Genomic DNA, 22,398 nt, shown 5'->3' on the forward strand with positions numbered 1-22,398 from the left:
TTCAAACAGCACGTCGAAAGACGATGTCGAAAGATGGATGTAGAAAGATAGCTAAGCACGTAACACTGAAAGCAGGTGTAAAGACTGCCTGGAAATTAGATTTTTCTGCAAACCCGAAGTAATTTTGTAAATGTATGCACAATTCTTCTGACCAGAGAACAGTGTGCATGCTACATGTAGTTATAAGTGTACGCTTTTGATTTTCTTTGCATATGTAAGAAAACTGCTTTCTCTAGAGTCAAGTTAATCTGACTATTCTCAGATGTGAGGTCAATTAAGTCAGGTAGTTTTTTCAATAGATTCTTATTGTTTGATCTTATTTACAGAGTTTTAAAAAGTGCTTGAAAGGAAAATGTTTTGTACATCTGGCGCATACTTGTAAGTAGCTTGTACACACAATACAGCGTGTGCGCTCTTAGCACCTTAGCAATGCGTGAGAAATCCGTCTGTCGAACCTTAAAGATCGATGTGGGCAATTTGCTTGCATTGTTATAATACTTTATATGAAATTAAATATTAGAGACTTACACCTTCTTGAATTGATTTTTTCTTTTTCCGTTTTTTATTTTATTTTAGTCTCTTAAGGGGAATGAGGACAGAAACTCAGAGGTTAAGCACATTCTTTATGAAGGTGTTTTTGCAAGATATTTGCGATTTCTGCCTGCAAATCACCATGGTGCTGTGTGTATCAGAACAGAGGTGTTTGGAGTGAAGCTAAAACCAGGTGAATACCAGTTCCTATCCAGTCTGTTTAGCACTTCTTTGCATTTCGCTTCAGCGAAGTAAAGTATTCAGAGTACATGTTTCGGCGAGGATTTTGCAATTGGCGGTCGGTCTGAGCTTTATTATTTTCAAGTTTATGTTTTTGTCTTCATTGCTTTTGTGTCTATTCTCGTCTTTCACACTTTTTGATAATTGGCAATTTTTGTTGTGCTTTTGTTCTTTACGTTGTTTTCAAGTCTTCTCATTCAAATTGCATTATAAAGTTCAAATCTTGTCTCACTTTTGTCCGCCATTTTGTTTGTGCGAGAGGGATTTTGCATGAAGCTGCCCTAACTGTCAATAATTTTCAATTTCACTGTTTTGCACTGGATTGGGATAAATTGATGTGTTCTTAGCCAATCAGAATGCAGAAATTGTTGCTTGTATATTGTTAAGAACAAGAATAGGGAACTTATCATTCCTGTTTTTAAGAGATTTAGAGCTGATGTCAAGGCTGCTGCCTAAGGAAATTTTTAAGGAGCCCTTCGGGCTCCTAACATCAAAATTTAGGAGCCCAAGCCATTATGTTAGGAGCCCAGCTTAAAAGTTGCCGAAGACAAATCTGGGGCGGGGGGTGGGGGGTTGCCGAAGTTGCCAAAGACAAATCTGGGGTGGGGGGTTACTCTCACTGGCAAATATGCGGTCAACTATGTAGTCTAGGAGAGGGGCCCAGGGAGTGAACCTGCCCCCAACATTCATGGTTTAATATACATGTACCGAATGTCCCCTAGGGGGTACTCCCTATAGTGGACTATACGGGGAGGCTCTGCCCAAAAGGGGTCCCTTTTTCAGGCTGTAGGTATATAAAAGGGTAGGGATTTCACAAGTTGAAGTATACAAAAGGGGACTCGAGGGAAAACTGTTTTTTAGGTATTAAAAGAACCCTTCATAATGCTTGAACAGACCCACCAAATGATCAAGTCATTTAAGTATTTTAAGGTGTTATTATTCAAGTGAAAAATAAGAAAAAGGATGTAGTATTCCTTCTGTTTGTATGTGAAAGAGGTGCCATCTTCATTAGGGGGTATATGGTTTCTAAAAGGGTAAGGGTCACTCTTTCACATACCAAAAATGGCAACCTCATTCATGAGACCCTGGGAATGAGGTTGCAGAAATGGTATATGAAAGGGTAAGGGTACCCTGGGGCAGAGCCTCCCCATAAAACTTTTTTTTTACTCTGCAGCAACCTCAGAGACCCAGAGGTAAGAAGTTGGATAAGTCATCAATATCAGCAATATCTCACCCCTCTCTGGGTTAAATCACTAGCTGGGCTGGGAGAAATAAACCAACAATGTCATGAAAACTGACATGCATTTACATGTAGTTGAGAGTGTGAAGGGTTAATTCATTTGTTAAGCCAGTGCCAGTCTGAATGCATTTCATGTACTTTCATTACTTTTTCACTAAGAAAATTAATGTACATGAAGCAGGAAAATCCAGTTCACTTTTGAACAGTTAATATTAATTTTTAGTAATCAAGGTTAAAAAAGAAGCAATAATTAAGAAGGTCTATTTTTAGGTTTAGAAAAAGGTAATAAGAAGTCAAAAACACCTGTGTAAACACTTTAATTAAGTTATGATCTAATCTTTGTTACATGATAACCAGTTGACAAAAAATAGAACAGAAAAATTAAGTTGTGAAAACACTTCAAATTACTAAACTTATCAAATAAGTTGTTTATAAAATAAATGTAGTAACAAAAGCAATTCATTTTATTCAAACTGAATATCTGAGCAGGCAAAAGCACGGAGGTTTCTAGCACAAAAATTTGCTAGTCACGGATCAATGCCCGAGAATGCTCCTCAATAACGCGAAAACATGAAACAGTTCGTTGAAAATAACAACTAAAGTGCACAAAAAAGCGGCAGCAGATATGAAATGTCACATAAAAAAAGAGGCATACATCTTATGTTCCTAATAAAGTAAAGCGTTCAATGCTTTATAGATTAAGTTGAATTAAGCTTACATGTAAAACGCGCCACGTACAAAGACTTGTGTACACATCACGATATTTGGCACCTTGTTTTACGTTAGCCTGTCAGAAAGGTTTTTGTATCAAACTTTTGCAAATTAAAATTATTTCAGACCTGATTCATGAATGCAGTAGGAAACAGATTGATTTCACTTTTGTATCCGTAAACATTTCTTCAGATTCACTTCGAAACTTCTCCAAAACGTCAACGAAGCAAACGAACTGTAAACCAGAACATAATACCATTATTCCATATTTGGAAGTTAGGCCCAGTCCTAAACACTTGAAAACGAATGGTTTTCGATGTTGCTGAATTTTGCAAAGACACGTTACGTACTTGATACGCTAAATGCGAACAATTTCAGCGTTTCTGTTTCAAAATGAAGCAGTTACTGTTTTTAATTGGATTTTTTATGCCAATGAAACAAGGTTACAAGGAGATTGAAGTCAAAAGATGGGAGTGGAAGATAATGTTTAGGCGCCCGTGCGGGCTCCTTGAACAAAAATTTTAGTCGCCCGTGCTCATAACTTAGGCGCCTCTGGCGACCGGGCGCCCGTTAGGCAGCAGCCTTGGATGTTGTTACATGGCATCATGATGGTGTAATTATTATTTGCTTCACATATTTTGATTGAATTTTCAGGGTCTATATTCCCCATTTTATGACTTTGTTTTCATGCTGTGTACACCTTATGTGATCTCACAAGTCTTAACAGTGTATTTCAATAATTTCCATCACTTATCAGTGCCCAAAGAAAGTCCTGTCCGATAGCCCAGGGCTACTGGATTTTATCCGTCACTTGCCCGATGGGCAAAGGGACATTATATTTTTGGACTTTTAGTTGGCAGATAAAGTAAGGGCAGTGAGAAAGGCTTCAGGCTAGCACACAATGGCTCCAACATGCCCAAAGGACAACCTGGAAAATTAGTTTTCATTGTACCCTGCTTGTAAGATGGGAAAATTATTACAAAAGCTAAAACACCATCCTCATTCATTTTGAAATGACTTTCAAACAGGCTTGATGTATTTAATTAATCAGGTCATTGTTATACACTCTGAACAAAAATACAAATAAATAAACGCATTATTTAAGTAACATTAAATGTAAATTTATCAAAAGGCATAGCAAATGTTTTCAAAACATAAATTAGTGATAGAAGTTTAAAAGTTTTTGCCGCAAGGTATAGAAATGAATGTACATGTAGTCCATATGCAAGTTGCGGTAGTGTGCGAGTAGTGCGGTAGTGTGCGAGTGGTTTCGAAGTAACAAGATGCTCCTTAATCCTGAAAAATGCAAGGCTCTAGTTCTGTCGTGTAAGCCCAACACCAAACTGTCCTTATTTGCTGAAGGAGTAGTAATACCACAAGTTGATCAAATTGAATTGTTTGGGGTGATACTTGATGCTTCCCTGAATTTTGGACAGCACATTACAAAAATTAGCAAGAAAGTTGGAAAGCAACTGGACGTTCTCTGTAGATTAAAGAACATATTAACGTTTCGAACTAAGCTTTGTCTCTACAATTCGTTTATCATGCCTCATTAACTCGGAAAATTCCGAGTTTTGGTGAGAGGGCCGATTTCACTCCTTCACTCCCTCACTCCTTCACTCGTTTCCTGTTAGACATTTTAATTGAATTAATTAATTAATATCAAATGAATTAATCAATTAATCTTGTGAAGCGGGTAGGGGGGTTGGTTAAAATGCGGGCTTTATCTGTGTTACTTTATATGAAGTACAGAAAGGCTTTATATTTGTTTCTGAAAACCCAATGTTCTCCTTGTGGTATGCATTTTTCCAGGCGTAGACCCAAGCACGCGGAATTTCGTGCTGAACGCATGCGCATATATGAAGTACACAAAGACTATATATTTTCACCAATCTTACTGAGAAGTGGTTAAAATTCAACAAAATTTGGGGTTCGATTTATCGCCGAGTATTTCCGAAAAAAATTAGATGGTACTAGAAAAGAGTTCAATTTGAATGAAATATTCATCTATAAGCCGAGCGGTCATCAACAAACGAAAATTAACAAGCGTTTGTATTTATTCTTGGTCATTACCTTTTATTTTAGCGGCGGCTCCTAAAAAACCATTAGGTTTAATGACGCAACGTTAGGAATTAAGGTTGTGTCTTTGGGATCAACCGACCGAAACCGGTTAGAGACGGAGAACATACCATGACGCCACTCCTGGATGTATTCCAGACTTCCCTCCTTCCGACCTCCCGCGAGGGGACAGGGGCACGCCCGGAGAAGCAGGGGACCAGGCGACAGAGAGAAGACGGGAGCAAGCAGCGCAGGGAAGAAGGAAGCGGGGAGGCCGCCACCCCGCAGGGGCGCGCACGGGGAAGACAACGGAGTCCCTCGCCAGCTAGGCCGGGAGGGACGAGTGACACGGTCCGTACCGCGGGGAGGTCGGGGGGAGGGGGGGGAGAGGAAGAGTGTATCACGCCGGAGCAGGAGCGGAAAACGCAGCGGACTCTACCAATGCACCAACCGTTTCAACCAGGGGGGAAAAGTGATCAACCAAAACAACGAAAACGGGCCAATAGAACACGAAAAAACTCAATCAACCCAACCAACCTGAAATGGTTGATCCCAATAGAACACGACCTAAGTTTTACTTCGTCTTCCTCATCGCTATTTAGGCTGGAACTCGCCCTCCATCGGCTCGCTCTGGAATATTATTGTTTTGTCGGCGTACGTGATCGTCTTTTGAACTGACGAGGGCATTCGAAATCCCGCATGTCTTAAACAATTTCCTCGCAATCTCTTCTACAATAATTATTTCTGCCTGAGACTGTTTCTCTTCCTTTCCTTTTGTTCCTTTCTTTAAGTTTAGTTTTAAATTTGCAAAATCACTGCTAACGTGACTTTTCAAGAGAAGAAGGGTCAAGAAGGAATCGATCTATTTGACTTGTTGTCGCGACACCAGAAACTGGCCAATCAGAAGCGGTCTTTCCCACGCGCTTGGTAAACATTGTAACACGATCTGACAGAAATCGGTTGCATGTAATATTTTTGTTCAAAAGCTAAAACTTAAAATACCACGACTTCTCTGCTGAAAGAAAGCACTTCAGAAGAGTTTAATTGGATTGAGGATACTCGACAAATACTGGTAACAGCACATGTTTCGTTTTGATGACATTTAAAATTCACCCGCTTGATCAGCTTGATCTTTTCGCTAGCAACTTGGCGAATTACGACGGACTGAAGATTCACTGAATCATCAGCAATCATCCCGTATCTACCTCGGCAACAACTTTCAATTTGAAGGTTTAGTTGTTTGAAAACCAGTAGCTTTTGGCATGATGATCGATAACTGCTTAATTCTTCAGAAGAATGCGTGTTTGTTTGAGATGGGATTCTGAACTCAGGTGAATGTTTTGTCACGCCTGTGTACGGTTCTATTAATGAATTCATTCTTTATCAGTGATTTGTTGTTTTTCAATTACATAGTTGTGATTTAACGAATATGTTGATTCGCTGTACGTGGATTGTTTTATAGCTTGAAGGAAAAATTGGGTCTCGGCTTATAGCCGAGTAATTTGGGTTTATTTTTTGTCAGTCTAACTGGTTCCAAAAACTAAAAGTCTAGGGTCTCAGCTTATAGCCGAATAAATACGGTACATGCACGCTTAACTACCAGCCGAAGTATTGTATTAATGTCAGTTTTCTTGAAATAAACCAAAACTTATTTTTTCTGATGATATTATTATTTTGCCAACCTTCCAAACAATTAAAAGGAAAAATGAGAAGAAAGAAAACAATTTGCAACCGATGGGAACTCTATCACTTTACCCTTTCGGCCTGCTCTGAACTAAGTGAAGTGATCTGAATTGTGGAAAGTTTAACATCATTTGTTTTAGCAAATCTCTATTTGTCAGTTTGTTGTTTTCGATTCTTGTTTCATAATAAATTTTCCGAGTTTAGTGGCTCATAGCCACTTTGAATAGTTATTTTAATTACTGCTCTACGGTATGGCATCACTGTCTAAAGTCCGACAGCAAGAAACTGGATAAGCTACATGAACGAGCGCTTCGCTATCTATTCAATGATCAGTCTTCAGAGTTTGCCACTCTCACTGATCGTATTGGTTACAGCCTAGCCGATCGACGTTTACAAAACATGTTGATCATTGCGTTCAAGGCAATAAACAATTTCCCTCCTGAATACTTACGAGATCTTTTTAAGTTAAGACATAACAAAAAAAAACCTGAGAGGGGTCAACAAATTGTATGTGCCTAAACCTAATATGACTCGTTTCGGCTTAAAATCAGTTAAATACTCAGCAGCCGTCACATGGAACAACATAGATCTCTGAAAAATTAAGAACTTTAACTTCTCTTTCACTTTTCTGTAAAGGCGTCCGCGGACTTAAGTTTTTAAGTAATACTTGTTAGCTAAGCTTATTGGTTAGGTTTTTTTTTCCCCTTATATTCTTATTATGTTTATCTTGTAAATAGTTTTATTATTATTATTATTATTATTATTATTATTATTATTATTATTATTATTTTTATTTATTTTTTTTTTTTTCGTTTCTCGGCAAATTAGCAATTTTTGTATTTGCTAGTGGCCCAACAAGCCTCATCAACCCGAGAATAAATAAAGTTATGTATATATGTATGTATGTATGTATGTATGTATGTATGTATGTATGTATGTATGTATGTATGTATGCATGCATGCATGCATGCTTTGGTGGATGCTCCTGGACCTGTAACTTAAATGAAACCTACGTACATGTATTCCTACTTGTTCAGCTAGGTCAACCAATCGTAGTACCACCAAACTTGAACATTTACTGTACAAATTGTAACATGTTTCATGGCAACCCCCGATGTGAATAGTCAATAAGAAGCATGTCCTGAATAAACTAATACCACTCAGAGACAGCAGGTTAATCCTGTTTAACAATTATAATTCATTATATTTAAGTTAATGAGGAGATAATTAAGAGTTATAATGTTGTTGTGTTCACTGACACATAGAGAATCTTGCTCTTGGAAGGACCACAAATCAGTCTTCAACATACAGCAGCAGTAATGTTGGTGTTGCTGAATCAGGAAGAGCAGTGGATGGAAATCCTGATACAGATATGCAAAACAGACACTGTTCACATACAGAGGAGGATAACCCCAGCTGGTGGCGCGTGGATCTGGGTTCAGATCACGTGCCAGTCTCTGAAATACACATAGTCAACAGGTTCACAAGTGACCAGGAAAGAAATAAAGACTTTAAAATAACGTTGGGTGAGTTAACTTTAAGTGAACTGTTTTTAATAAAACCATTGAGATAAATATTTTGCAGTACTATAACCATGGTCACAAGTGTTGGAAAAAGATTATTTACACACATTTTGCCCCTCCCCACCCCTATGCAATGTTGACAAAAAACATTCATATGACACAAGAGTGAGTGTTACCACTTACCAACATTGAAATGAGGAACAGGATACTGCATGTATTTAACAGTCATAATCTCAGGTTTTCAAAAAAATTTTAACAAAGCATGTCCATGGTTGTAGCTGTAAACACACTTCTAATGTTATTATTTTATTATCAAATTCATTAAATGCCATACCATTAAATGCACATGAAGGACCTCGTTAATCCAGGTGCTATATTCTTCCATCAATGAAATACATGAACATGTACCTGTCAACAAATACCAGAAAAAGACCAAAGTCAAAGTTGGTGTTCATCATATTAAAGAACTCAAATTGTGGGTAGGACTAAAGTATTTTCTGTTTCAATGTTTAGTGAGTTGCGTTCGATGAAGAAGACTTCTAGACTCGACTTTGGATTTTCTTTGATTTACTTTCAAAAAGTTTTTTTCCAAAATTTGAGTTGTTAACTTCAGGGTGCGGCTTATCTGCGGGTGTTTACAGTAAAAGCCCTCTAAGAGGACATGGTTACTGGTAGTCAATAATAACCACAATGGTGGAGAAAAGGGTTATAGTTCAAGTTTTATTGGAGAGAATCTTTTCAAATAAAACGTTTGGTTGAAATGTTTGTCAGAAAATTATTTATGAAAAAAGAATCGAAAACCACAAACTTTGACAAATGAAGATTTGCCAGAACAAATCATGTTAAACTTTCCACACTTTGAACAGTTCACTTCACTCATGATCAGTTCAATACGACCGAAAAAAGGAGAAAAGAATCATTTCAACACTTTGGAAAAAATTTGCCACGACTTTGTACCCAGAATTTACCCAAGCTTGCTGTGATGGACCCTGCAATGGACTAACATCCCATTCAGGGGGGAGTAGAAATATTCCTAGCCGCTTAATGCTACAGAAACCGGGATAGGTTCTGGCAGTATGGGCTGCATGGCTCAAGGCTTCCCTTTTGCTATGATACAGTTTATAAGTGATTGTTTGCATGGACAAATTATAGCTTGGCCATTGGCTCAGTGAGTTAGTGTCATGTCTGCAAATCCGAAAGAGACTGATTGGGCTGGGGCTTCGAGTCGCCGATCTGCTGTTATATTTATTTTATTTTATTTTTTTATTTTTTTTAAATGCGTGTTTACATCTTTTTCTCTATAAACATCATTTATTGTACCATAATGAGCGTTAAAGAAACCATTTACCAAAACGAAAAATCAATAATTCATCTGATTTTAAAAATCATTTAAATCCTCTCCAGAATGCGATTTGTTTATTTTTTTGGCCATCAAGTATTTCAATTCCAAACTTAAAACTAAACTAATGAAGCATATATGCTGCAAGTTTTATGAAAAATGCATTATGATGAAAAGAGAAAGGGCTTACGGTGCGGCGGCATGTGCATGGCCGATCCTCAATCGACTGTAAGAAATTGTCGCCTTGTAAAAGAACTTGATGTCCATTTCTCTGCAGTTGAGCATTCTTTAGAATATTCCCTTCTCATTTTGAGACTACAAAGATGGATTTTGATCGTATTGTTTTGATCACGATCAAAGTTGTTAATTATTTGCTTGATCGATCGCGTCATTCAATCTTAAGGTCTCAGGTTTCATCTCCTCGTGTTCGCTGTCGCTCGAGTAGTTTTCCTTGCACGTTTAAGTCTTGTCAGTTTTGTTAGTCTTCTTTTATCATGTCTTCGGATAAACCCGTACGGAAAACTCGCTACAGTCGCAAACATCTCGCCACTGACTTCGACTGGGAAGGCCTTCCAGACATCGAACTTCCCGCAGCCGACGATTTCTTACAAGATCTTCGCGAGCCACAAGGCGCCACGGCCAATCCACCTTCGACGTGGCCAACAAAGCAAGCCGCACGTCTTTTCCCTCTTCATCTTCCCGGCGAGGACCCTTCACTCGATTCTAAACCGCGGAAGAACGACACTAAACCTACCAAACCCAAGCCGGAGCTTCCAGAGCAGCGCCAACAGTCTCCCCACACTCCAAACGATCGTCAAAGCGACCTCCAGCGATTGTCGCTCGCAAAGGAAACCCAGGAACTTGAAATTCGCAAGCTGGAGCTACAACTCGAGCTAGCCAAAATCACGGCAGCTTCTAGTCAAGTGAAGGCATCTACCTCAGACGATCGCGAAGCAACTAAATCCATGGGCGATCTCAAGGCTCCTCAGCGAACCCGATTCCCACAGCCCTGGCCACACATTTTCGCCCCAGGTGAGCCACAGCTTTACTCTGAGCTATCCCTACCAGCTTTTTGTGCCGGCTACATCGCCATCATGCAGCAGCACAAAGAACATTCTCCACAAAATGAAGCATTTCTCAGCCATTTCCATGATCTCATGGTCCTGGCATGCAATTACAACTGGTCAGCGGTACGCGCTTACCATTATAAGGTTCTGCGTTCCATCGAGTTGGGCCTGGTGAAATGGGGAGACTCGTTCCAGCCACTCAAACAGCCATTTTTCATCCCATCTGCACTGTTATCAGAGAACACCCACAAGGAACAAAACACCCACAAGGAGGTTAAGCAGTCTACCAAGCCCTCGTCGTCTATTGCCCGCTCCGACATCTGCGACGCCTGGTCGTGGTACGATGACTGCTCAAACTCTTCGTGCCCTAAGCAGCATGTTTGCGTTGTCTGCAAACGAGCCGATCACCGTGCTCTATCCTGTCCAAAACGGAAATTTCCAGTCCCCACTCGACGCCAGGACTCCACACCTCGCGACTGACTAGCAACGCATTCGTCCACTAGCCTCCCCATCACTGATTTCTCCAATCACGCCGCATCCTCATCTCAAGCACCTCGCCAGCTACCTCTCAAACCTTTTCTCACCTCCAGGCTGATTCTCATGCATACCAGATTGCAGACCGTCTCTGGTCCCAACGCTTTCACCTTAAGAATTCCTGTCCCGTCAGCCCTCAACATCTCCGAATGGCGCTCCAGGCTTCACAATTACTCTGACCCCGAACTCTGTGATTTTCTCGAGTTTGGTTGGCCAGTCGGCTATGTCTCATCCACCCCCCCCCAGTTTCATCCCAACAGAACCACGGATCCGCACTCTCCTCTCCACAGATCATTGAATCCTTCTTAGATACAGAGTGTCATCTAGGGGCAACACGCGGTCCCTTCATCACCAACCCGCTTTGCGTCGATTTGGTCGCAAGTCCCCTTCAAATCGCCCACAGTCGCTCAGGAAAACCTCGCGTCGTTTTGGACCTCAGTTTCCCCTCCGGCTCCTCGGTCAACAGTGGTATTCCTTCAGACAGTTATCTCGGCAAGCCCTTTGTCTTACGGTTACCCGGCGTTGACGCACTCGCGGACATTATTCGTCTCAAAGGAAGAGGATGCCATCTTTTCAAAAAGGACTTAAGCCGAGCATATCGCCAACTCCGCATCGATCCTCGTGACATACACCTCCTCGGTTTTTGCCACAATGACAAACTCTATTTTGACATCGCTCCACCTTTCGGTCTCCGCTACGCGGCCATGATGTGCCAACGGACAACCAACGCTGTTTCCTACATGTACCACGCCCTCGGGTACAGCTGCACCAATTACATCGACGATTTTGGAGGGGCCGAGACTCCTGACCTTTCTGCCCAAGCTTTCCACGCCCTCGGAGACCTTTTTACCTCTCTGGGTCTTCAGTCATCCCCCGACAAAGACTGTCCGCCGACAACCTCTATGGTCTTCCTAGGCATCCAACTCGATACCCTCGCCATGTCAATGTCCGTCACACCGGACCGCCTCCTGGAGCTTCATCATCGTTGCTCTTCCTCGCTAAACTCCTCCCGTATTTCGCGCCGCGATTTACAGTCACTCCTTGGCGTCATGTCCTTCGTCACAGCGTGCGTCCACCCAGCTCGCGTCTTCATGTCGACCCTTCTTAACACACTCCGCCTTTCCCGCGACTCCCATTTCTGCCTTCTTTCAGAGGATAACAGGTCAGATCTTCGCTGGTGGTGCCATTTCCTTCCGCTTTACAATGGTTCGTCGCTCATCAAAGTGTCTCCTTGGATCGATGACCCGTGGTATCTCTCCACCGATGCCTGCAACACCGGCGCTGGTGGCTATTTCAACGGGCAGTTCTTCCACACACCATTCCCGGGCCCAATTCTTCAACGCTTCGGCGATAACATTAACGTCCTCGAGCTCCTGACTATCATGGCGGCTCTGAAGCTTTGGGGTCCAGCCCTACACGGCCAACGTTTAACCGCCCGTTGCGATAACAACAACAGCGTCCTCGCGCTAAATTCAGGTCGATCAAGAACACTCGGCATGCAACTTTGCTTGCGCGAGATCTGGTTTTTGTCCGCGTTACACGATTTCGAAGTAACCGCTGTCCACATTCCTGGACAGGACAACTCCCTGGCAGACCACCTCAGCCGCTGGCACCTGTCTCCTTTTCACCAGGCCCAATTCCAACAGCTGACTGCTCACATTACCACCACTCACGTCGCCTGTCCCGCTCGATTTTTTGACTTTGAAATAGTGTTCTAACTACAGGTTTATCTTTGTTTCTAGTCGTCAACCAGCCTCCAGTACCTCAGTTCACCACGCCCCTGACGCCCTCCAACCTCGCCCCCTCGTATCTAACACACAAGCATATGCCTACGCCCCTGGCACGTTACGTAATTTACACTCCCAGTGGAGGTCATTCTTGAATTTCTGTACTACTTATCATGTCACTCCTTTACCTGCTACACCGCACACCGTGGCCTCTTATGCATGTTTCCTCGCTACCAAGACTTCCTCGTACCAATACATTTTGAACCACCTCAACGCAGTCCGGCTCCTTCACCGGTTCAATGGTTTCTCGTTTGACACTCTGGACAGCTTCGATGTCATTTTGACCAAACGAGGGCTGAAACGCCTCTTAGGTACTACGTCCCGCCAGAAGCATCCAATCACTCCAGAACTACTCCTGCAGATCCGTCGTTATCTGGACACTAGCCTCCCTTCTCACGCCGCGATCTGGGCTCTTTTCTGTACAGCGTTCTTCTCTTTCCTTCGCAAATCAAATTTGACGGCCGCCTCAGCCAACAGTTTCGACCCCACCCGCCATCTTACTCGCCAAGACATAAAGTTTACTAATCACGGAGCTGTTCTTCGCATCCGTTGGACAAAAACTCTTCAACACAAAGAAGGTCTTCTGCTTATACCACTTCCCAGCATCCCTGGCTCCGCCCTCTGCCCTGTGTCTGCCATAGCACACTTCTTCGCCCTGGTTCCCGCTCCTCCATCGGCACCTTTGTTCTGCCTTCCCACAGCTTCTAGCCACCGTCCAATTACTTTCTCAACTTTTACTGCCTGTCTCAAACGCCTGATTTCTACTATTGGTCTAGACCCAGCCAACTACTCTCCCCACAGTTTCCGGCGTGGCGGTGCCACTTTCGCCTTTCAATCCGGCGTGCCAGAGCATCTGATCAAGCTACATGGTGACTGGCGTTCTGATGCCTTCCGCGCTTACCTCGCTCTGCCATTGACATCCCGCACCCAGGTTGCAGACATCATGGCTGCTGGGCTGTTTTCCACAAAGCAGTGACTATATATTGAACATTGTTCCCGTTATTATTCTAATCCCTTATCTCATCATTTCTCGTTTTATCCATCAATTTATTATAATATATTTTTTTTTTCAATTTTATGTATTTTTCTATTTTTTTCCTATTTTTCTTTCTATTAATCTTCACGTTTGGGCTATTTTTGGGGTCTGATTTTCATTAAACAACAATTTTAGCCCAAACGTGTGTCAGTTGTGTCATTATTGATTGATTGTTTTAAATAATTGTATTGTTTTGATCACGATCAAAGTTGTTAATTATTTGCTTGTTCGATCGCGTCATTCAATCTTAAGGTCTCAGGTTTCATCTCCTCGTGTTCGCTGTCGCTCGAGTAGTTTTCCTTGCACGTTTAAGTCTTGTCACCCTCCCACCCGCCCAGGGTCTGATTTTCATTAAACAACAATTTTAGCCCAAACGTGTGTCAGTTGTGTCATTATTGATTGATTGTTTTAAATAATTATGAATGAAATGACTGTTAGTCATCTTGGGTTAAGCATTGGACGCCATCTTTGAAATGTCAATTTCTCGTGGTTGAGCAAGTATTTGCTTCTGTAACTCTTCTGCACATGCGTTCAGCCCAAAAATCTCTGCGCTTGGAAAATAGTACCATAAGGAGAGCAGTGGGTTTTCAGAAACAGATATATAGCCTGTGTGTACTTCATATAAAGTAACATGGATATACTTCACGTTTTACCCAGTGGACAAAACCAGGTGCACTCACCCCCTACCCCCCTCACAAGATTAATTAATTAATTTGAATTGATATTAATTAATAAATTAACAAGTAACGGACTTACTTACTTGAGTGGCTTGAGCTATCCATGCAAAAAATTGCCAGCCCTTTTTGAGTGGCTTGGGCTACCATTCCAAAAGAATTCGCCAGCTGTTCTAACAGCTCAAAAACAAAAATGTCATTCGTGCAACAACAAAAAAAACGTCAGCCATTTGAGCTAGTGCTATCCGTTCCAAAATATTACCAGCCATTCATGTCAAAGGACTTGTCAAATAAAAAAGCCTAGTATTCACAGGTTCTCATGTTATGAATTTTGTAAATATGCGTTGTTCGCAAACACTCAATTATCGATACAGTCAACTCTCTCTTAACAGACACCTCTCTTAGACGGACACCTGGTGCTGGTCCTGTCCCTGCCGTTTTTTAAGTCATTTTACTGTAACTAAACTCACTGTAAGACGGAAACCTCTAGTTAGAGCCGGTCCATTTTAGAGAAAGTTGACTGCACACATTTTATTTACAGTCAACGTGCTTCACACATAAACAAAACTTCAAACTTTCATAAAATTTTCATTCACCGATTTCTTTTTTCAATTAATGAAATGATTCTTTGAACCTTAAATTGAGCAAATGCAAATCATATTATTTTAAAGTATTCAAAAACAAATGGTTAATTATGTTGAAAAAAAGACATAGAGCCCAGTGACTCAAAACACTAATTTTCATAATTAAGAGCAAAGGGTAAAATTAATACTCAGCCAGAGGGTAAATCATGCAGTAATTATTTCATATACATGTACATGTAAGTAAAAGGCATCCCAAGTAATTTAAGCAGATTCAAGGGAAGTTATGAATGGGAGCGAATAACATAAATTCATTCACATTTTGTTTTCAACATGTGCACTAAAAGGTTTTCCCACCTAGGCAAAACCTTGACTTGAAAAAAATCTCACTAAATATAGTTCCATAAAGATTTACTTGTTCCACTAGGTCTTCAAAGTAGGCAGTGTACATAGGGTAAACACTCGTGGAAAAGAATTTGCAGACGGCAGGACAATTTCTTTTCAGACAGTGTTTAGCTGAGATAAGATTTGTTTCTTTTAACAAATGCAAGAACATTGCTCTCAATCTTGATCTTGATACAAATTTCGCCCATTTTTGGGCGAACAGTCTTTAGCGCCAAAGTTAAAACCGAAACAATTGATTAATCGAAACTTGATCTTATTTTTCAATCATGTGATGAAGTCATGTGAATCAAATACATTAAAAGAATATTAATACTGAATAATTATTCAAACCTTACGTGAAGTGTGTTGACTGCATGTAAGGCTTCAGTTTTATTTAACAATTTTCCCTAAAAATGTTACGATCTTTGACAGTATGCAAATATCAAGCACTTTTGATTTGAGGTCCAAAGAAATCTCCCAGGGAATGTACTGTAGGATTGTTGACCTAGCCTGTGAGCTCTTGTCCTGCTGGGAAAAAGCAGGAGAACTTTGCTCAAACGGTTGAGAGTTCCGAGTCGATTCGAGTGAACTTTTTCACAAATTGTGCCTTTTAAGGCAGAGTATAATTTTACTGTTTCAATTGACTTTATACATGTTGTAGAATCCAAGATATTTAATGCAAATCAATACAGCCATGAAATTGACGCCTGCTTCTTTGTTTACTAAAATGAAAATTGATTCGTACTAGAGTAAACAAAAAATACTTTCATCGCTATAAATTGTGCCTTTTACTTCCAAAGATACATATAATAGGAAATTAAAAGTGCCACCTAGCCTACTCCAAACAGCAGAGTTCTGATGAGCAAGATGCTTTAAAGTCATTGCATTATATGCATGTTTGAAATGGTTGCATAACAATATATTACTTTATGTAGCAAGCAAATGCAGATGGTTATGGCTATTTGTTTCTCTCCACAGAACACAAATTTGCTTTACTCTCAAAAGACTTAGATTTTCAATACAGTAAAAGTTTTGTTCAAGGTTTTCAATTCAGGTTTCAGATTAGAAATGAACCATTTGATCTTGCTGTTATTCAGTGTTATTATAAATAAAATTTCTTGCGGCTTCTAATTGCAGTTAGATTTTTAACTTCTTGTGGTTAGAAAGTTCTTGCGTGCGGGTAAACTGCAAAAACATGGGATTGTTAGTTATTTTGACCACTTGCATGTTTTTTTGGGCAAGAACTTCTTGCGCCACTTCTTGCCTTTGCATTATTCTTGGGCTTTCCCATAGTTACCAAAAAAAATTAATATCAGCTATAGTTAAAAAAATTTAAATAGTCGAAAAGATCAACAAAAATTAACAAATTAATTCAAATTAACTGCAACATATTTATTTCAATAACAGGTAACTCCATGACTGTGACAAACAACCCTCAGTGTGTAGGGTTCTACACCTTTATTCAGTTCAAAGCATCAGCTGTATGTTTCACTGATCCACTGAAGACTGGTAGATATGTTGGTATAATGACCACAAAGAGACAAATTCTCCAACTTTGTGAGGTGGAAGTTTATTCAAGAGGTATCTCTGCATAAAAGTGTTGAAAGTTAATGATACAGATAATCAATTGCTTACTGCCCATTGGCACCCAAGAAAACGTCGATTGCTCCTTGACAACCAAAAAATCATTGACACTTGAGCTCGCTCTTGGGTATCTATTTCCAAAAAATTTGTTTTGTATGTTACTGCTTTTGAAAGCCACACTTTCACACCTTTAGGTTCTGCTAAGATTTCCTTAACTCGACATGGGATCCCAATGGTAGCAGCTAGGGCTTGCTTAAGTTCATATATTTTTTTTTCACTTTGGTTCATCGTTGAGGATTTTTGTCCCTCCATTTCTGGTGTAGAAATGTTTTGGTGTTTGCCCATCCTCCCCCACAACCCCTCAAAAATAACGAAAATGCTTTGTCCCTAAGATGACTGTATTGGCTGAATATCTTTTGAACAAAGAACTCCAACATGTAATAACTGTTGTGGTTTTAATCCAACGTGATGATTTTTCATTCAAGAAAATCTGGCATATGGCAAGCAAACAGCTCAGATTACCACAAATTCTAATGCTAATGGTGAGAGTAACCGAGCAGTGGATGGAAACAGCGAAACAAACTATTACAAAGGATCCTGTACACATACATTCACTGCAACTAAACCCTGGTGGAGAGTGGACCTGGGACAAGTGGAGCCTGTTTCTGAAGTGTACATAGTCAACAGAGGAGATGGCTGGGCAGAAAGATTGGATAACTTTGAGATCAGAGTTGGTAGGTTAGCATTTCTGATGTTGCCTTTCATAATAATAATAATAATAATAATAATAATAATAATAATAATAATAATAATAATAATAATAATAATAATAATAATAATGAATAAGAAATAAAATATAACTTTATTGAGTACTTTTCATACAAACTTGAATCTAAGGTGTATCTGGTTAAAAAGAAAATATACAAAGTTTTGTTTTTCCTTAAGTTTTTCCCATGAGATAATTTCAGTAAAATGTCAATAGCCTACCTACATAATAACACTCTGAAAGCTTTTACATGCTCTAAGCTTCTATGTACACAAGTTATTACATAATGATTATTATTATTATCTATGGCGCAAAACTATTTACAATAAACAGTTCTATGATACAGTCGTTAAAAAGAATAGCAAAAAATAATAATAAAAATAATAATAATAATACTTTATTTCTATTGCACTACTTCTGTCACTATCCAATGGCACTTTACAAATCAATTAATTAATTACAATAATACTACTTTTTATTATCTACAATATTAAAATTATCTATCCATATAAGAACTTAACAATTTTCCAAGCATTTTTTGCATTTTTAGAAAAGTGAGATGAATTCTCTTACTGTTTCATTGAAGAGAGTTCAGAGATCTGAAGAACGTGCACGGATTACATCAGTGACGTTGTAGGAAAATAACCACTGTGCTAAAGATCGTTGTGGATGGCGTAAACCCTGGATTATGTGACTGGCATGACTTCTTCACTAATCGTTCACTCGTGGCACAAAGCAGTTAAATCTAACCCTACCTTTTTAGGAAGAAAGCTGTTATTAATAGCATGAAACTTGTTTCCTTTTCGTATTACTCATGCCCGTACATGCCCCAAGTGAAGTTCCAGATTAAGGCCATTATGTCATCAGAGATTTCACAATGGCTATAAGCGATGGTGCAATAATACAGTTCGCTGATTTGTCAATTTTTTTTTGGCATTACACGTGACTTCTTTCCAATTCATTTACTCGTACTGCTGTGACTGTGGCTGTGAGCGCTGATGCAATAATGCAGTTTGTGTCGCGCAATTGATTGTGCCATGTCTACAGTCATCAGTGAATCGTCGAGGACTGCGAATGGGTACCGTGTTGCAATCGAGCGATTGGGGTGCCAAGAAGTCGTGTAAGGTTGTGGTGAATGAATAGCAGTTGATTATTATATAATTTTTATAAACAAAAATGCAGTTAAATTTTTGCAGCGTGGTTATGAGTTCTAAGAACTTCTTGTTTTTTAGTTTTGTCGGTGACCAGACCCAAACCTCCACTTGGGCGGGACTTCAAATCATGCAACCTGTGGTGTTTATTCGCCAAAAGCTGATAAACATAATCAACTGAAAATTGTACGAATATTTTACTCAATCTTGACAATGACCAGCGCGCCACATTTATAGGGCAGCCGACTTCAAACCAGAAGTTGAAAATTTTGTTCTTCCACCAAGAATAATTAAAATGCGAAAATGTGTTAATCACAGCAGTTTATCATGTGAAATCGGACCCTCTGTCAATTGCCTCTGTCATGATGAAGCTTGCACGAGGTTGCCTGAGAACTGAGAAAATTGCCTTAATGTTTACGAAAGCAAAGCAAATAACTGAATGAAGGATTTTTGGTTCGAATCGAATCAAACTTCCCCCTAGATTTTGTAGAATGGTCGTAACTTGTTGTTTTGCACATGTAACACAATAAAGAATCATTCGCTTGTGTTGGGGGTTTGAACAAAATGGAAATATTGTTTACGCAAAGCAAAGAAATCGTTGGAACAGACTGTACAGCCGTATTTGAAGGATTCTACATGCACAGTTTCACGTCTGGGGAACGTTTCGCTATCCAACGAATGAAAAAAAAAACTGAAGAAATAAGGTTCATTTTGGGGGAAGTTCAGCATGTAACAATGTGTTTGGGGATAAGCTATCGAGTCGTAATGAATACTTGCATGTGTTTGCTGAGCATGTTCATTGTGTGCTATGAGGGGCGATCGGTGTTTTTACAAGAAGAAAAGTACGTCTCTTTTAAAAGCATATAACGTAGCATATAAATAAGTTTGTGTTGGTGTAACTGCGCTTATACAGGAGAAATCTCGCTGAACTGTTATCCCAAAGTGGAGCTTTTTACATTGCATGAAAATATATTAAAATTGCATGTTGACTTGATATTTCAGAAACAATCCGCTGTGAGTAATCTTCATTCACCTGGGAATGTTCTTGAAAATTGCAGCCACTTTTGTAACTCCCCCTTTTTAAGATATTGCCAATTTAGTGTTTGCAATAGAAATGTATGCTTGGATCATGCTTCTGGTCCAATTTCACAAGTGTGCTAACTCGCTCGAGTACCTCCACTTCCCATGGCCCAAAACCTCTCCTTCCAAGCCCCTCACAAGACAACCCTTGCAGTCTATCTAGGCCCACACTTTCTAACCTGTGGTTACCCCTAGTTAACCAGGTGGAGTGCCGGTTCATAATTCGCTCAGAATTTTTTGTTTTTTTCTTCATAGTTAATCACCCCAGACCCCTGTTCAGCCGATACCACCAACAAAGCGCTTGGAGGGAAGGGTGAGGAGTAGAAAACGCGAGGAGGGAGGGAAGGGTGAAAAGTTACAGGGGAGGGGAGGGGACTGCTGGTCCTGCAATCGTTACGTTTCAGCTGTCTTACCCATAATATTGGGAAAGGGAGGGAAAGGAAGAGTAAGGGGTAAGTTGCACAAGGGGAGGGATTGGTAGGGTGAAAAGCCAGAGAGATGAGAGGGTTAGATAAAAATCTACGCTTGGTGGAACCGCGCAACCTTTCACTTTTGTTGCTTCCCTGCCAGATCACCTACTAGTACTCTGCACTTTGCAAAAACCTCAAGTGTTAATTTGTATCGGGAACGAAATAATTTGTCTCGGGAACGAAAGATGATTTCGTCATTCATGCTATATGCCAAACTTTGTTGTCAGTAATGATAAAATCATCACTACATTCTTGATATTATGTAACTCATGTGAATAATGTTATATTCGATCACTCCTGATTCGACCAGGAGCCAACTGTAGTTTTCTTGGTGTTCCACTTTTTTTCGAGAGAAGTGAATCATTTTTTGTGTGTTATGCAAGTGTTTTGAGTTTATGTATTTTTGGAATCGAAACGAAAATTGCAAACCCAGCAAGAATGTGTCAAGGCATGGGACACACATCAACATGAAAAGGGGAAAATTGCAAACCCAGCAAGAATGTGTCAAGGCCTGGGACACGTCATCCTGAAAAGGGGAATTACCTGCTGAATTCGCGCAGTCATGTATACTCTATTTACTTGCTTTGAATCACGCGTCGCCTCAAAATGCCACAGATAGCTGTGCTTTTTGAACAAAATAGCAGTTAAACTTTTTTTTTTCTTTTTTTTTCTTTTTTTTTTTGTTGGTTTTTAAGCTTTAGTTTTTACCAAAATGAAATATGCCATTCAAGTGGCTTGAGTGTATTTTATTTAAGATTCGGAACAAAATAAATATTTGCAAGCCTAGGCAGGAATTTGTTTATGCATGTGGATGACGTAATTAAGGGAAATTTTCGCTCACTGCTACAGTTCACACAAACTGCGTGACTCATGCAAACCGTGGATGATGCTAAACGGAAAAATACAACGGGATGGCTCTAGTCTGCCCTTTATTTAGCGTGAAATGTATTTTCGTTTTTTCGTTCAAGATTTGGAACAAAATAAACATTTTCAGGCAAGAATTTATCCAGGCATGTGGAGTATAGCAAGATATTTTTTTCCGATTTTTTATTTTATTTTACAACACAAGCGCACTAATACATGTAGAACAGTAGACATTACTTACAATACTTACAACGCGGTATGAACACTTAATGCTTACAACACTTACGATACTTCTTATTTTACAAACTTAATGCTACGATTACGAAATAAGGTCACGATTACACAATAAGGCTACGATTACAATCCTACATAACACTATAGCAAAAAGAAGGCCAAAAATAAATAAATAAAAAAGAAGAAGCAAAAAACAAACAAAAAAACAAGCTCAAACATTTATTGGTAATTTGGATTTATGCTTTTCAATTTCAAGGTGACTTTTAAGTATAGCAAAAAAGGCTTTCCAGATATACTCTTCTTCTTTCGTGATGCAGTATAAATGTAATATTTAGCAATAATTAAACAGAGGTTTAAGCCAAGGTGATCTTGATTGAACCCATAAATTATATCTTGTTTTGATAAGTGATTAAGTCTGGGAGCTTTCTATTCCACCAGAGAGCAAACTGAGTCCAAAAAGTTTGTACAAAGGGCATGTTACAAAAAGGTGTTTCAAGGTTTGCTCCTCATAACAAAGGTGACATTGCTCTTGTTGAACAAGCAAATCCCTGAAAAGAGTGGCATTAATGGGCAAAAATTAATATGATGGATGATCTTAAACTGAAAAAAAGTGAGTCTAATGTCTTTAGTAACTTTGAAGGGAATGCTGTAAGACGTATTGTTTCTTTGTCGAAATTAGCCTGTTTCATCCTCTTCTCTGTCGTAGGTTTTTCAAATTTTATTTTCACGAACATCTGGCTTGCAGCTTTGCAAGAAATTTTATTTAGTGGTATTTTATTATTCTTATTTAAAGTGTTCATTGTAAGTTCACTTTTTTCCTTTAATTGATGGATTCATTTTTGAGGGATTGCATGGCAAAGG

The 22,398-nt window shown here is 39.6% G+C and overlaps 1 protein-coding gene across 4 annotated transcripts in view; it reads left to right on the forward strand.

The window, feature by feature from the left end:
* LOC144638093 (receptor-type tyrosine-protein phosphatase S-like) overlaps positions 1 to 22,398 on the forward strand; it is a 131,178-nt gene that overhangs the window by 5,450 nt on the left and 103,330 nt on the right. For all 4 annotated transcript variants that reach the window (XM_078497237.1, XM_078497239.1, XM_078497240.1 and 1 more), the window contains exons 3-6: positions 577 to 724; positions 7,729 to 7,989; positions 16,796 to 16,969; positions 17,458 to 17,706. In XM_078497237.1, the coding sequence (XP_078353363.1) occupies positions 577 to 724; positions 7,729 to 7,989; positions 16,796 to 16,969; positions 17,458 to 17,706 (832 nt within the window). The remainder of the gene's footprint in view (positions 1 to 576; positions 725 to 7,728; positions 7,990 to 16,795; positions 16,970 to 17,457; positions 17,707 to 22,398) is intronic.

Source organism: Oculina patagonica, chromosome 14 (assembly GCF_052425735.1).
Source record: "Oculina patagonica isolate OP01 chromosome 14, crgOcupat, whole genome shotgun sequence".
NCBI classification, from domain to species: Eukaryota; Metazoa; Cnidaria; class Anthozoa; order Scleractinia; family Oculinidae; genus Oculina; species Oculina patagonica.